Source organism: Barbus barbus (assembly GCF_936440315.1).
Source record: "Barbus barbus genome assembly, chromosome: 27".
NCBI classification, from domain to species: Eukaryota; Metazoa; Chordata; class Actinopteri; order Cypriniformes; family Cyprinidae; genus Barbus; species Barbus barbus.
Window position 1 is genome coordinate 5,111,809 of NC_136755.1, and position 14,817 is coordinate 5,126,625.

General features: G+C 36.9%; 1 protein-coding gene across 1 annotated transcript; it reads right to left on the minus strand.

The window, feature by feature from the left end:
* Positions 1-8,295: 8,295 nt before the first annotated feature.
* LOC306847158 (transmembrane protein 200A-like) lies at positions 8,296-14,409 on the minus strand. The gene is made up of 2 exons (XM_079380961.1): positions 14,138-14,409; positions 8,296-11,778 (listed from the first exon to the last, which is right to left on the minus strand). The coding sequence occupies exon 2, from the start codon at positions 11,740-11,742 to the stop codon at positions 10,537-10,539; it is 1,206 nt and encodes a 401-aa protein (XP_079237087.1). The 5' UTR covers positions 11,743-11,778; positions 14,138-14,409; the 3' UTR covers positions 8,296-10,536.
* Between the last annotated feature and the right edge of the window lie 408 nt (positions 14,410-14,817).

The following is a 14,817-nucleotide window of genomic DNA, read 5'->3' on the forward strand; positions in this document are numbered from 1 at the left end:
TGTGCAGTCGTTGTTGTAGAGGGAGAAGAGCAGTGGGGAGAGTACGCAGCCCTGAGGAGCTCCAGTGCTGATGGGACGAGTGCTGGATGTGAATTTTCCCAGCTTTACTAGCTGCTGCCTGTCTGTCAGGAAGCTGTTGATCCACTGGCAGGCAGGAGGAGGTTTGGAAAGGTAGTGTTAAAGGCCAAACTGAAGTCCACAAACAGGATCCTCACATAAGTATGAGACCTGAACAAACAAATGTACTAAAATTACATAAGGCATCTTGTATGTGAGGATTGAATTCTGCTATCTGAATTTTGGAGGACATGTAGACCTTATCAGTCAGTTCAGCTGCATGAAGTGAAATGTAGATTCATTCAAAAGCTTGTCAAATTATCTATGCAGTCCCATCAATTCAGCTTTAATCAAGTTAAAAAAAACTAAAGTTTAAAATGAAACAAATGATTGGATTTTATATGGATTTAAATTGAATTTTAATACGATATAATTGCATATTATTCTTGAAAGTAATTGAGTTCAGAAGTAATTTGTTCTGAAATGTATAATTATGTTGAAAGATCAGAATTAATGCTGAAATTAAAATAAAGCTGCACTTCACTGGTTATGTCAACGTTTCCCTCGGGATAAAGCAAAAAGGATGTTCAAAGGTCTTTTTATGTTTATTTAATAGCATCCTGAAGCTTGAGGCTCAGCATGTAATGATGCACAACAGTACATTATGCAGATAAAAAGGTCTAACCTTCAGTGATGTACACAGATTCACAGCTACTGCTGCAGCCCAGCCCTTATGGAAATATATACAGCTTGTAAAAGCATTTTTAAAATAAGGACTTAGAATGAAAATAACATACTTTGAAAGTCCATAGTACACACTTTGAGTTGCAACTTTATTGTAAGTTAAAATTCGATTTTAGTATTACTGTGAAGATACAAATTGAAATGTTTAATGCATATATGTAAATCCTTAAGTTTTTTTTTTTGTTCTTTTGCGTTCTACACAAGATGAGTGCATGTATACATATTTTTAAAAAATGCATTAAATGAGATATATGACATTATAATTTAATTTTAAAAATGTTTTTTAGTATATTAGAAAATAACATACTATAATATTCATTTGGGTATTAAAACTTTGCACCCTTTAATGCACAGTAATTCATTTAAATTATATTACCTGAAAGTATGCCTTTAAATAAATGTATTTCTAAATTTTCAACTAGTACACATTCAATACACGTTGGTGTCTTTTTCATAAGGTTTATAAAACCCCCTCTAGAATCCTCAATCCTGGACAGAAAGTTCATGACATTTGCCGCTTCACCTCAGCCGTAGTTTGTGTGTGAGCATAACCTTTAAGCTCAGTAAATAATACAACTGTGCAGCTACTAATGAATTAAAAAAGTCAGCCATTAGGGATAATGAAGGTGGCAGAATATAATGAAAACCTGCCAGGGTTATATTTCACACCAAAATCAAAAGAAAATAAATAATAATAATAATAATATGCAAAAAAAAAATAATAATTTAATCATTTTTTTTATTAATTAACATTATTATTATTACATTATATGAATGAAAATTAAGCACACTTTGCCCCACAACATGTATTGATGATTCTCAGCAGACTCACTTTACTGCAATGCAGGGTGTTTTATAACAGGCTGAGGATGAGAAATTGAGTGAAAAATTTTCTTTATTGTCATGAAAATAATGTCACATCTTATGCAAAACATCTAATGCGTTCAATGTTACACTCACAGATTCAAATGAAAACCGTTCCCCTCATTTCCCTGATAATATTCAGGTAAACATTCAGCCTTGTTAGAATATTGTTGTTCATCCTTCTCACTCAAAGTCCAAATACACTCATCGTTTGAACGGTGATTCGTCGAGGAGTGTCAACAGACCCGTGGGACTCTCTATAAGGAATATAAAACCCTCACCTGAAGTTCCATCAAATACTTTCTCCTTGATTTTTTTTCCCTTTCTCTCCTGTCTGAGTCATATTTGCAGACGATGTGTTTAGAACTATTTTCTAGAAGTAACCTCATGGGTATAGAGTGGCACATTAGGCTTCCAGAAGTAAAAGTCATTTCCTCTATAGAGACATAAGCCTTTTAATACAGACAACAGAGGAGACTTTTAACTTCTGAGATTTAAAGAGATGATATGCTTCAGTGAAAGTCACAAGTCATTGGGGTTTGACCTCCATTAGAAAAGAAAGGCATGTTTGACAGCACAAGAAATACACTCAAAAGTACTTATTTAATTTCAACTGAAAAACATTTTCCATTCAATTTTACTCAAATACAGGCATGTATTTTAGATTTTTTAGAAGCATGACATAGATTGTACCGTTAAAGTATGATATCAGAGTTACATTATCAAGCATTTTAGAACAGAACAATTCATCCCAGCTGTTTAATCCAATAAACATTATGCTGTGTTATCATCAAGTCGCTTCCTTCATACCTTTAGGGAGACAAACTGCGCAATACCAGAGATTTTGGACATAGCTTTACATCAGATAAAATCAGACAACACTCAGATTTCTAACCAGCATGCATTTTGCAGTAATTACTAGTTTTGTACAGATTTTTGCATCATGTCAGACAAGCTTATTATGAAACCTTTTAGTTATAGTATAAATCGCAATATATTTTAAAATACTGAGATATATATATATATATACAAATATGCCTGTGTATCTTTTTCTATTGAAACAGTAGCCTCTTTGTTCAGGATGTTGCATGGTGTGCCCTCTTAAAAATAAAGCTTCCAAAAGGGGGTTGTAGAAGAACCATTTTTGTTGAAACAAAAGTTAAAAGTTAAATGTGTTCAGAAAAGGTGTCATTGTTTTAGTGACAGTGGCATAAATTATAAACCAAGTATGAAAAATGTCCAGAGTTTTCATGTTATTAGATTTTTTACAAAAAATACATTTGTGCCAAGGGGGTGTTTTACCCCACCTATGGGGTAAAATGCCCTCCAGTCTGACAAAGCAATTTGCTTTAAACATTTACAGCAAAATCAGAGTACTGGCAGTTTTAACTTAAAATTAAAAAAAGAATATAATCAATAATTATGAATTACAAAATTATAATAGTCTATTTGAAAAAAAAATAGCTGATGATAACTGGCTAGCTAACTAACTACCTGATGCTAATTTGAGGTATTTTTTTAATAAAAAGTCCAAATATTTTTGGTTATTCAACTAACCAGTTAGAATTAATTTAATGGAAAAACTAAGGATTTGATGATCAGGACAGAATAACTAGTAATTGCCCATTGCCCCATGGGGGCGTTTTACCCCACACACTGTTTGAGAAAAAAATGATGTCATCCTGAAAATATAGTTATATTTTTATTAAATAACACATACTCTCGATCTACAGGCCCAACTGTTCTTATATCATATATATCTGTGATGTTCTACAAAACAACAAGCTTTAAAACACGTACTGCTGAAAATTAGACTCATTTACTGTGAAATCTGGTTTCTCTCCTGAATATCACCAGTGTAAGCTTCCTTGTGAAAACTTCTACATCACTCTTGTCAATGTAGTCCATAGTTACAATAAAAAATGATCTTGGCTTTATCTTGCAGTTATTTTCCCCCACTCTACCCTATAGTTAGTAGCAGTGTTGGGGGTAACGCATTACAAGTAACATAATCAGATTACTTTTTTCAAGTAACTAGTAAAATTTTCAAAAAAGTAACGCCAGTTACTTTGTTTTCCCATTTATTGGCTGACAAGTCTCCTGTCCCCATATTGGGAGAAATCGGAAGTACAGAGGCGTTTAGTGTTAAACGAGAACAAAACGGAAATCATTTTATTTGGTTTAAAGTCATATGAAGCCTGCGCCCTTCATTTTGGTCATCTCTCGTCCTACTTTACACCCTGTGCTAAAAATCTTGGTGTTCTTTTTGATTGCAACCTGGGTTTTGAGAAACAAATTAGTGCAGTGGTCAAATCATGTTTCTGTGTTTATCAAAAAGCAAATCTTTACTCTCTTATTCACTTGTTTGTTTTATCTTGTTTAGACTACTGTAATTCATTATACTATTGTATAAGTCAGTCTTCTATAATGCGTCCAAAACAAGATTGATGACAGGCAGACGAAGGTTCGACCACGTCTCGCCCATTCTTATTTCACTAAACTGGTTACCAGTCAAATTTAGAATAATTTTTAAAATCTTAACTTTTTTTTAAAATCTCTGCAAAATCAAGCTCTCTCTGAGGCAATCTCTACTTGTAAACCAAATAGGTCCTAGATCAAGGTTCCATTGCAGATCTGATCGAGCCTTCGCTCTTGCCGGACCTAGTCTGTGGAACAAATTACCAGCTTCTATTAGAGCTGCGCCCTCTTTGCCTGTATTTAAATGCCGGCTTAAAAACATCTTCTGTCAATAGCTTTTATCTAGCCATGTCAATTGTATTGTTATATTGTGTTGTTGTCTCTTATTTGTCTTATTTTAGCTGCATTGTAAAAAATGACTAGATAAACTAACAATTGTGCAAGAGTGTCGTACCTTTTTCTCCTGCGTTCTACTGTACAGATGAGAATTTACTTATCCTTCAGCCTGAGGTTTATTCATTACACTTTTTGATGTGAAAGGGCTTTTACATTTGCTATAAATAGAGCTTATTAAAAACAAACAATCAAGCCCTGCTCATAGTAACGCGAAAGTAACGTAATGCATTACTTTCCATAAAAAGTAAGTATGTAACGTAATTCGTTACTTTTTTAGGGAGTAACGCAGTATTGTAATGCATTTCTTTTAAAAGTAACTTTCCCCAACACTGGTTAGTAGAATGTCTAAAGTGGTCTCTATTGAAATAAAGTGTTACCAAACTTAGTTTTTTATAAAAAAGCACAAAGGTCCACCCCTAAGCCTAATACTCAGTGTGGTGCAAGCAGGTTGTACTTAAATGTACAATTCATGTGAATTCATATGAATTAGCTACTAACTCGCCAAAACATGAAATAGCTCTGAATCACTATTCGAGTGTGTTGTCACACCTGGATCCCATTGACTGGCCGCACACAAGCCAACGAGACTGTGCCACTGGGACCTGCAGCAGTAAAAAACAATTACACCCAGACCGTTTATACAACCCTCCTGCTAACATCCTGAACATATAAACAAACTCAAACAGCACGCTCTGACCCAAAGTGCTCAGTTACATGACATAGTGTTCAAAACTATAATCCACTTTAAAAAATACTGTGACCTGCATTTCTCTGCTTAAGGGACACAGCAGGCTGTGCTTCCCAAACTCGGCATATGGCTGCATTTAGCGCAGAGAGGTATTGTTTTTAACACACTTCTGCGACATGTTTAAGGTGCCGAGAGGACCTTTGAAACTGTGCAAGCTTTTACTAAACTTTGTTAATGCACTGCAGATGCTGAGGGTGGCTAATAACCCTGTGCCAGAGGAGAATGTGTCTGGTAAAGCACAAGCTGCAATGCCGTGCCGTGCCAGTTTATCTGAGATGAAGAGCATGGTCCAAGATTGACATAAATCTCAACAACTCTGCCAAACATAATGGTACATTATATACATATATATACAGTGGGGGCCAAAATGATTAGAACACTAGTATTTTCAGCAGCTAAAAAAATGGTTTTAAGTCAGTTATTTCTATGTTTTGCTGTAGTGTGTCAGTAGGAAATATCAGTGTATATTTCCAAACGTTCACTTTGCCATTAATTGTAATAATCCAGTGAGATTTTTGTTTGCTCCACACAGAGATCTGATCTGATTATGTCTGGAATGACATGAAGAAACAGAACAAACTGAGACAGACTAAAACCAGAAAAACTGTGCCAACGTCTCCAAGATGCTTCAAGAAAACTACTTGCAAAGCTCTGCTCAAGTGCACCGAGGGCAAAAGCTGCTTTAAACACAAAGGATGCTCACACCAAATGTTGATGTAATTTAGTTAATAGAAGTTAATTGATAAAGAAAATCTATTTATGACATTATGTTTGACAGCATCCTCATTTTACAGCATTTTTACACAAGTGCCTAAAACTTTTAACAGCACTGTAGCTTTGCAGGTAGGCTAGTATATACAGTATATATATATATATATATATATATATATATAGTTCCCGGAAATTGTGAAAAAGGGGTTTATATTTTAATAACTATGTGGGAATCTTTTTTTTTTTTTCTTCAAATAATCAAATTATTTAACCCTGATGCTGTATTCCGGTCAAGTTATTGCAATTTCCAAAAATGTTAATGAAACCTACTGACTGTATAACAAGGTATAAAAACTTCCTGAATGAATGAATGTCTTGTAATAATAATAATATTAATAATATACAAAACTTTTTTTTTTTTTACTTTTTGGGGATTTTTTACCACCTTGTTACACTTGTGATGTTCTCTGTCAACCTACCAGCCTGCAAAAAATTGCTTATAAATTTCTCATTATGCAATATTATTACCAAATATTAGATTTGATCTTTTTCAATCAACTTGTTTTCTTTCAAACCATTTTCTTTTTGGAACTGAATGATTGTATGCCTGATCTTAGTTTATGCACCTCAGTTTTTCAGTGAATATTGTCAAAATTAACCATAAATAATGCTTTTTTCACTCAAAAAATGAGGTGCATAAGCTTAGATCAACGACTTATCCTGCATGGCTTACAACCGATTAGTTCCAAAAAGAAATGCCAAGCCCGTGCCAACTGTAAATATAAATTTTATAAAATTAAATAATTACAAATAAAAGTTTTATGATTATTTTTTATGTATAGGACCTGATGGACGCAAACCAAAACAGTATTCATGAATAATACTTTTGGCATCAGGGCATATAAAATTAATAAAACTAATTAATACTAATTTTATAATAGTTTGTCACTCTAAATTTGGACTCGATGAGTCAGATTGCATATACCAGATAGCAAATTGCAAAGATGCTCAGCAATAATAAACAAAAAACAAACTTCACTTTTTGTCAAAGTCACACTGTTCATCATCATCTTGTTTGGGACCTGCTCTGTACTTTGACACGGCGCCATGTTTCTGTGTTGCTCTCACATGTAAGATAAAGCAATCCTGCCCTCTGATATATGCAAATATATCTACCATGACATAGCAGTACAGCAAAATGTCATCCGATCCACACTGTAGCTGTATATAACACCAAAATGGGTAGCATTGCCATTGTTTGAAACATCAAATTCACACAGAGACAAATGACAGTTCTGCGCTTTAGTCCTCTGCTCTGCCTCCTCTCCACCTACAACTCTCTGAATTTTCGGCAACAAAGGCCTGGGTCTTGCCTGCTAGCTTTACAAGCTGTTAGAATCGCAGAAGCCATATTGTAAATGACCAATTAAATGAGAAGAGATCACAAGAGACTGCATACCTGCCCGGAAGGAGCCATAAAACCTAATAAAGGGGGGGAAAGTTGGCCCCTGACAAAAATACTGCTGAGGATAATTACAGTAGGGGAATTTCTCTTCCCCTCCTCCATCCTCTTCCAGTACAGAAGCTTTCATTACTTTCTGTAATGGTTCTTCTGTAATTCTGTGGTGCAAATTATTATACTGTTTATTTTCATGTAGCATCAATATTTTGTTTCATCAGCTTCCATTCTGGAATATTCCGTAACATTCTATATTCTGTAATATTCTAATAAAAGCTGCATGCATAACTCAAGTTACTGTGATCTGCCAAATTATCATTATCAATTGCCCACTGGGTTATAATTAATGTTATAAGCATTATCTGTGAAAAGTGATTACCCTGATTCTGAATTGAGCTTTTATTTCCAGTTTCATGTTACTTCTTAATTTAGAAATTGCTTCAAGAAAGGAAAAGATAAAAAAAATGCTTTGCAAGTCACACGTCATTAAAGCCTGTATAAAATATCAATTTTGTACAATGAACATACTGAAAATTATGCTCTTCACTGAAATCTTCAGTTCATTCCAATGAGATGTTCTGTGAAACTTGTCTGAGCAACAGTCGATGAAGCAAAATAATAATAATAATAAATAAAAATAAAACAGTTTACACATTTACAATGGTTTGAGAAGAAGCATAGCATGTCATGTCACTTCGTGTGAATTTCTTTTAGAAAGAAACCCATGACCGTGGCCAATGCCATGCTCTACCAGTCGAGCTAAAGTAATGATTGTTGCTGGCAGGGTAACTGGACTCAAAATTTAAGACAGCTCTGAGGTTGCGTGGAGTCGTGGTTCTGTAGGACCCCAGGACGACACTGGTCAGAGACTCTACTAATAAACCAATCACAATCAGCTGGGTTAAATAAACAGGGTTTAATGCTGGTCTCAGAAAGTCTTCGTTCACCTTTCTACAATTAAAGGACTTGAATCCGAAGGGAAAGTCTTAAATTCATAATGTTTGGCATTCAATATTGCATGCACACAAAACAGTCTTCCTCAGTATTATTGTTTTACTTTTCAAAACAAATATCATCCTTAAATCAAGACAGGATGGAGTATGAAAACCTCTTTTCCCTTTGAATCAAATTGATTGTTCACAGAAAGCAAGTAAATGTATCATGATTTAAGAAACTAGACATTTAAACTGGAAAACAAGACAAAAACACAGAGGGAGAACACTTTTTTGCAGTAGAAATATATTGGAAATATATTCAAACCTCTTTCACACTGCTTTCATCCATCATCACTGAATCAGACCTTGCTTTTAAGGCCGAATGGCCGAGTGGTTACAAACATCCATAATCTTGCACATACACATCTACCAAAGCGCATGGCAGAGTTCTGCTCCATTACGCTGATCTTGCGTCTCTCTGCACCTTTAAACAACAGGGATTCCTGTCCAAAACCAGGTCTTTCCTTTAATTATGAATTATTAGTTAAATTAGTTTTACCAGTTAAAGTTAATAGTTTTTGAACAATTCATTTTTAGGCTTTGGCCAATGAAATGCTGCATCGAGTAAATGAAATATATGCCTCGTTTTCTGTTGTCTGCAGAAAACAACACACAACTCAACTCCTCTAGCGACTATGGATGGTTAAAAGATACAAGAAAAAAGAACAATCAGTCAGTATGCAAATATTACAACGTTGTTTGTTCAATATCGAATGTGATTCTAAAAGATATTTTCTTCATATACTCTATTTCAGAATCTTTTATTTATTTTTTTATGAGACAATCCTCTGAGCTGAAAATGTCATATGATGGTTCACTGTATATAAGATCTAGAAAATTGTCACTACTAAAAATGTGATTTATATGTTGCATATGAATGTCCATCGATGGAGAAAGAAGCTTTTGGCTATAGCATCTACCAGCAGGGGTAAAAATGCCGCAGATAAAAAGCCACACCTTGACCCCCCTGATGCTACCTTGCATCAATGTAAAATCATGGACTGCAAACAAACGCTCACATTTAAAGTGGTTTTGTTTTGCCTTTTATTTGCAACACAGGCATGGGATTCAGTTCAATGGTGGTGTAAAGGAGCTGATTGATCAGTCAGACTGTGGATATTGCTCAGTATACATTGGGAACGCACAGCAAATAGCACAGCGCACCAAAAACAGGCTACACGGACGAAATAGAGACAGGGTGACTGCATTGTTTTTGTAAACAGAGTGAAGTTACCAATTCTCACTGCAAAGAGGAGGGGCTCGGTCCAGCTCCACCCTTTAAAGGGAAAGCAATTATGTACCCGCATTAGTGCATGCAAAAACACTGATCACCTTAGTTAATGAAGCCAAGAGGGCAATGTGCCCTCATCGTCGATGCTTCCGTTTCATTGCCGGCAGGCAGAGATGGAAGAAAGGTGAAATACAAGAAGAACAGATACTCATAGACGAAATATTTTCAGACACTCCAACTGAGGTTACTTTATCTCAAGCATATAAATTAACTCTAATGGTGCAATCCAATAGTAGACACGCAGTTTGGATGAATCCATTTTTTGGTCAAATAACCAGCACTCTTTTTTTTGGCCCTCATAACTATCAAAACTAGAGCCATACTTTTGGCTGACCTGAATTCAGAAGTCAGAAATGTGTTTACTTTGAATCTAGTCACTGCCGAAGTCTTCGTTTATTGTACCTCGTAGGTTAAGTAATGCTGCTTGCTGTGTCTTAGCAACAAGTAGGGCAACAATAACAAACAGATCCCTCCAATTGGGATCCATCCAATCATCTATATGACATCACAAGCTGTTTAGCACATTCCCATGACTGTGAAATACCTCCATCCCTAGCTTCCTTCAGGGCGTGGGTTTATATCTCCATACCGTCAAGGGCAGCAGGTGATACAATTCCATACTCCGCAAATCTCCGAACAAGCTACTTACCAAAACTAGTCAAGTGAGATAAATAGCTAGGTCTTGGAAATGAGCAAATTAGTTGGCCTCAAGGGATTCCAGAAACTGTGCAAAGAATATCCACTGGAAACTTGCACCCATTTGTTGGCTGGGTTATTCCAAGTGTATACCACTATATAAGGCTCCTTCTGATCTGCCAAGCCATTAACTTTGATGTAATGATTAAACCTCAGCTCACTGGAAGGGACCTGAGCCGTAGCTTTTGTTCAACTGCAAGCACTGCTGCTCAAGCTGGTCCAGTAACTTGTCCACAGAGTCCTCCTTGTTCTCCAGTTTGAGATACTTCCTGGCACTTCCGAGGTCCAGCCGAGGCCAGCTGCGGTGCCTCTGCTCTTCCACAGGTATAAGGTCAAGGTTTGTAACGCCAACCATGTTCAAGCACACCTCTGAGCTGGACTGTCTTGGAAGCAGTCTATGGTGACCCGTCAAAGACACGGACTTGTCCTCTGGATGCACCAGATCCCTGGGCAGTATTTGAGGTTTAGTTCTGTGGCACATGCTGTAGGAGCGTCTGGGTGGGATGGAGAAGATCTCCAAGTCCTCCCCACCCAGTGTGGACATTGAGGATGCAGTCATATAGTTGCTCAGTCCAAAGCGACTCTCTTGCCGTAGATCCAGTGCAGAGTTGATCCCCCGTTCCTCGGTGCAAAAAACCTCCTTGCTGTTGTTGCAAGAGTTGGAGGAGTGAATCGAGGGCGTGGAGGAAGAGTCCTGATGATGAAGGACCTCAGTGTGCACAGTGTCTTCCTGTTGAACGCTGTCCTCCTCATCCATGCTCTTCACTTGGAGTAGAGGCTCCGAACTGGACATTTCCTGCAGGCAGAGGATGTTCAGGTGGGCTGCAGGTAAACTGCTGACCCATTGGTAGTGGCTGGCAAGAGAGTTCACCTGCAAGAGGTCTGCTGAGGGCATGGCTGCAGAAACAGAGCAAATGACGCTCCGCATCTGTGCCAGAAGCATTTGAGTTTCCCTATCCCGATTCTCATAGAGTACCGTATTGGCACAAATAAGTATGAAGAGTCCCACTCCCATAATGACAGGTCCTAGTAGTTTCATCCTTTCGCTATGAACCAGACTTGCTGCGGAAAACAGTCCTTTGGACCCTAATCCCCATCCTGATGCGCTTCCAGAGGATCCTTCCTCTGTCTTGTCCACTGATGATCGATGGGCCCTGTATGGCCAGTAGCCTGCCACGGCAAGCGCGGTGCCAACAACAACAACCACTACTCCAAGCACCAGAAAGGCACCTGGCATGGAACGGATACGCAGCTTTCCCTGGATTACACCTTCTTTCTTTCTCCTGGAGTGAAGACTGAAACGTGGCAAGCGCTGGCGGGAAGGTGTGGCTGACGTCCGGCCGCGGGACGTCTTAGTCCTCATGGCACAGGGTGGTCTGTAATGGTCCCTAATGGGAGTCTGAAAAGGTGAAGAGGGAAAGGCGAGATTAAGGTTAAAATTGAGCGTTCAGCAATGCATTCAAGTTTTTCATCAATGTTTGCTTCAGATTCCTAAACAAATATGAAATATGTGCTACGACTACCATAACTTAGTCCTACTCAGACTTGTTTGTTATAATGGCTTCTATTAATATTTAATCCATAGAGGCTTGTCTTGTTTTAAATAATTTAAGAAAACAAGCACAGTGATTTCTACTTTACAGCCTGCAAAAAGCACTTAATACATAGTAATAAATTAAAGGAATGTTTCAGGTTAAATACAAGTCAAGCTCTTGACTCATTGTACTGCATAAATAAATTAATGAAATGTACGATTAGCCCAAGGACTTTAATTGTATTTACATAACTGTTTTTACAAACTGTTGGATGAGTTTAAAGTGAAATAAAAAAGAAAAAAGGTTGGCAATGTATGAACCAGTGCATCTTGCACTTTGATGGGAAAATCAAAGATAAATGGCACAAAGAATCAAGGATTTAGTTCAAATTTGCAGCATGGGATTTTCAGAGATGTATACATATATTAACACCATTCTGATGGTGTACTACAAACAAGTCATAAACTATATTTAAATAAATCGTATAGGCTCTAAACATACTTAGAAGCAAAGTGGCTGATGTGGTGTTTTATTGCAGCGAGAGAACTCCCAGTCCCTCAAACAATTTGTAAACTGTTGCATTAGTTTTAAGGCATGGCATATTTCTTTAATACACTGAAAGATAAACAACCTAGGTGGATTCCCAAAGGGAGCTCCAGATATTAAACAAGCTTAGTTGATTTTAGGTCGTTTTATGTTGTTGATTTTAACTTGAAGAAGAAACAGGTGTGCAGGGGAAGCCTTGCGCTCATTGCATTGACCGAGGCAAAAATAAATTGAACCACTAAGAATCTCCAAAGTCCATGCCACTTTTGGCCGAGGAAGAATGTGGGGGAAAAACAACAGTCCATAAATGAGAAATTATATGTGGCTAATTCACTCTGGAATAACAAACGCTCCATTGGCAGAGGTCTCTCAACAACTCTGAAAATGTCATTTACAATTCCGCCAACTCACTTGGTTTGTTTAAACTCATGGGAAATGCTTTGAACGTTCTGCTAGAATACTTAAATCACATAGAACTTGTAAGCAACATGTCAGTATTCTACAAATACAAAGTGTATGACCAAATGTAAACACGGATGTTGTGGATAAATCTGTATACAATAATAATAATAATAATAATAAGTAATTTTGCCATTGGTTGCCTTTTGAAATTAATACTGCATCATAAACTTTTTCCTTTACAACTGTGCAAATGTCAAACTCCATAAGTAAAATGAGATGCACATATAAAAACAATCTATAGTACATGCATCTCAGAGCATATGTTTGGACTGATTCATCAAAAGGCTGGACTGATGAATTCCAGACCTCTTTTTTCCATTACCAAGTTCAGCTTTACTTTTAATGGCTGTTCACTCTGGTTTCCAAATGGGTGAAATTAATTATACAACAGTATAAAACAAACAGCAGATGTAGATCGATCACCAATCCGAATTGTGCTGAATGTTTAAAATTATTGCTTGATTATTTGTACAGATTATTATTCATCTCTTTGTAGACAGGACTCATGTTGAGCTGAACTTGACTGTTGCATACATTCATGTCTGAATACTCAAATACCTCTGCCATCACTGGCATAAATGCATGAAGTCTAAATTGATTGTGACAGACTGATTTCCATGTTGCATGTAAAAAAGAGAAAAAGTATATTCATAATCACTTTTGACATTGCAGTAAGCCTCACAAAACATTTTGTAGCTGTAATTTCACACACACACAAAAAAAAAAAAAACTTCAATAAAGGCTGAATCTTCAATTCATTTGTGCATGCAGTAGGCTCTATATAATGCACCATATATATATATATATATATATATATATATATATATATATATATATATATATATATATATATTAAAAAAATGTAAAAGAATGCACCAAATGTGATCCATTATTTTGCAATTAAATTCAGACACATTTCTGGGCGCTTCTCAAAGATTGACCAGCTTGTGCTAAATATCAAAATATCTCTTTTTAACAGTGGGTTCAATCATTCTAATAAATCTATGCCACTCTCTGTAGATGAAATGGAATTAAACAGCTCTACATGTTGAAGGCAGCATTTCTCGATTTGCGTCCAAACTTGAGATTTGACTCCATCAGTAACATTACAAATCTATCGACCTCTAATAAGGTCAAGTCAGTTGCTGTATTGATATTGGCGCTACTAGTTATAATTGTATCAAAGGCACCTCAATAAAGAATGCGTTTACTTGCCTTTGTTACAATGTATCGCGTGAGCGTTCCATCGTTCTACGGCGCTGGACACGCATGTTCTTCACCCGCTGCGAAGTTTCGCGGTTCTCCATCAATCCAGACGCGTGCGAAGTGCCGCGCGTCTCCCATGGCAGCTCTTCCTCTCCAGAAGAGGACACTGAAGGCTTAAAAGAACTGACTTTCTAAAGGCAGACGAGGGAAATGTCGCTCCATCATCTATAGTCACCGTCTGTCCGTTCACCAGTGTCCACATTTCGTGTTCTCCCCTCAGTAAAGTGTTGAGGAGAGCGCCGCCTTCGTCGAGACTCAACGGAGTGACCAGACTTCAGCTCGCTTTCCATACAGTCAGGCAGAGCGCGTTACACAAACATTCAACAGGCTAGATTACTCTCTTTGGGGTTTTGAACAGTAAAGCCTCTCAAAACTTGTTGGTGGATATGAATATATATAGGTTTGTAATGTAATATTAAGGGAACAGAAGAGGAAAATGATATGGAAAAGCTGGCACACAAGTATATTTGACATACCAGATACCGGACAGCTTTTTTCTCTTCTCTGAATGTTGGCGACATCTTGTGGAATTTCGTTTACATTAAGACGCGGTCAATAATGTCAAGGTAATGGTAAGATTTCTCAAGCAAAAATTAGATTAGACTTTCATTTCCAGTGTTTGAACATCC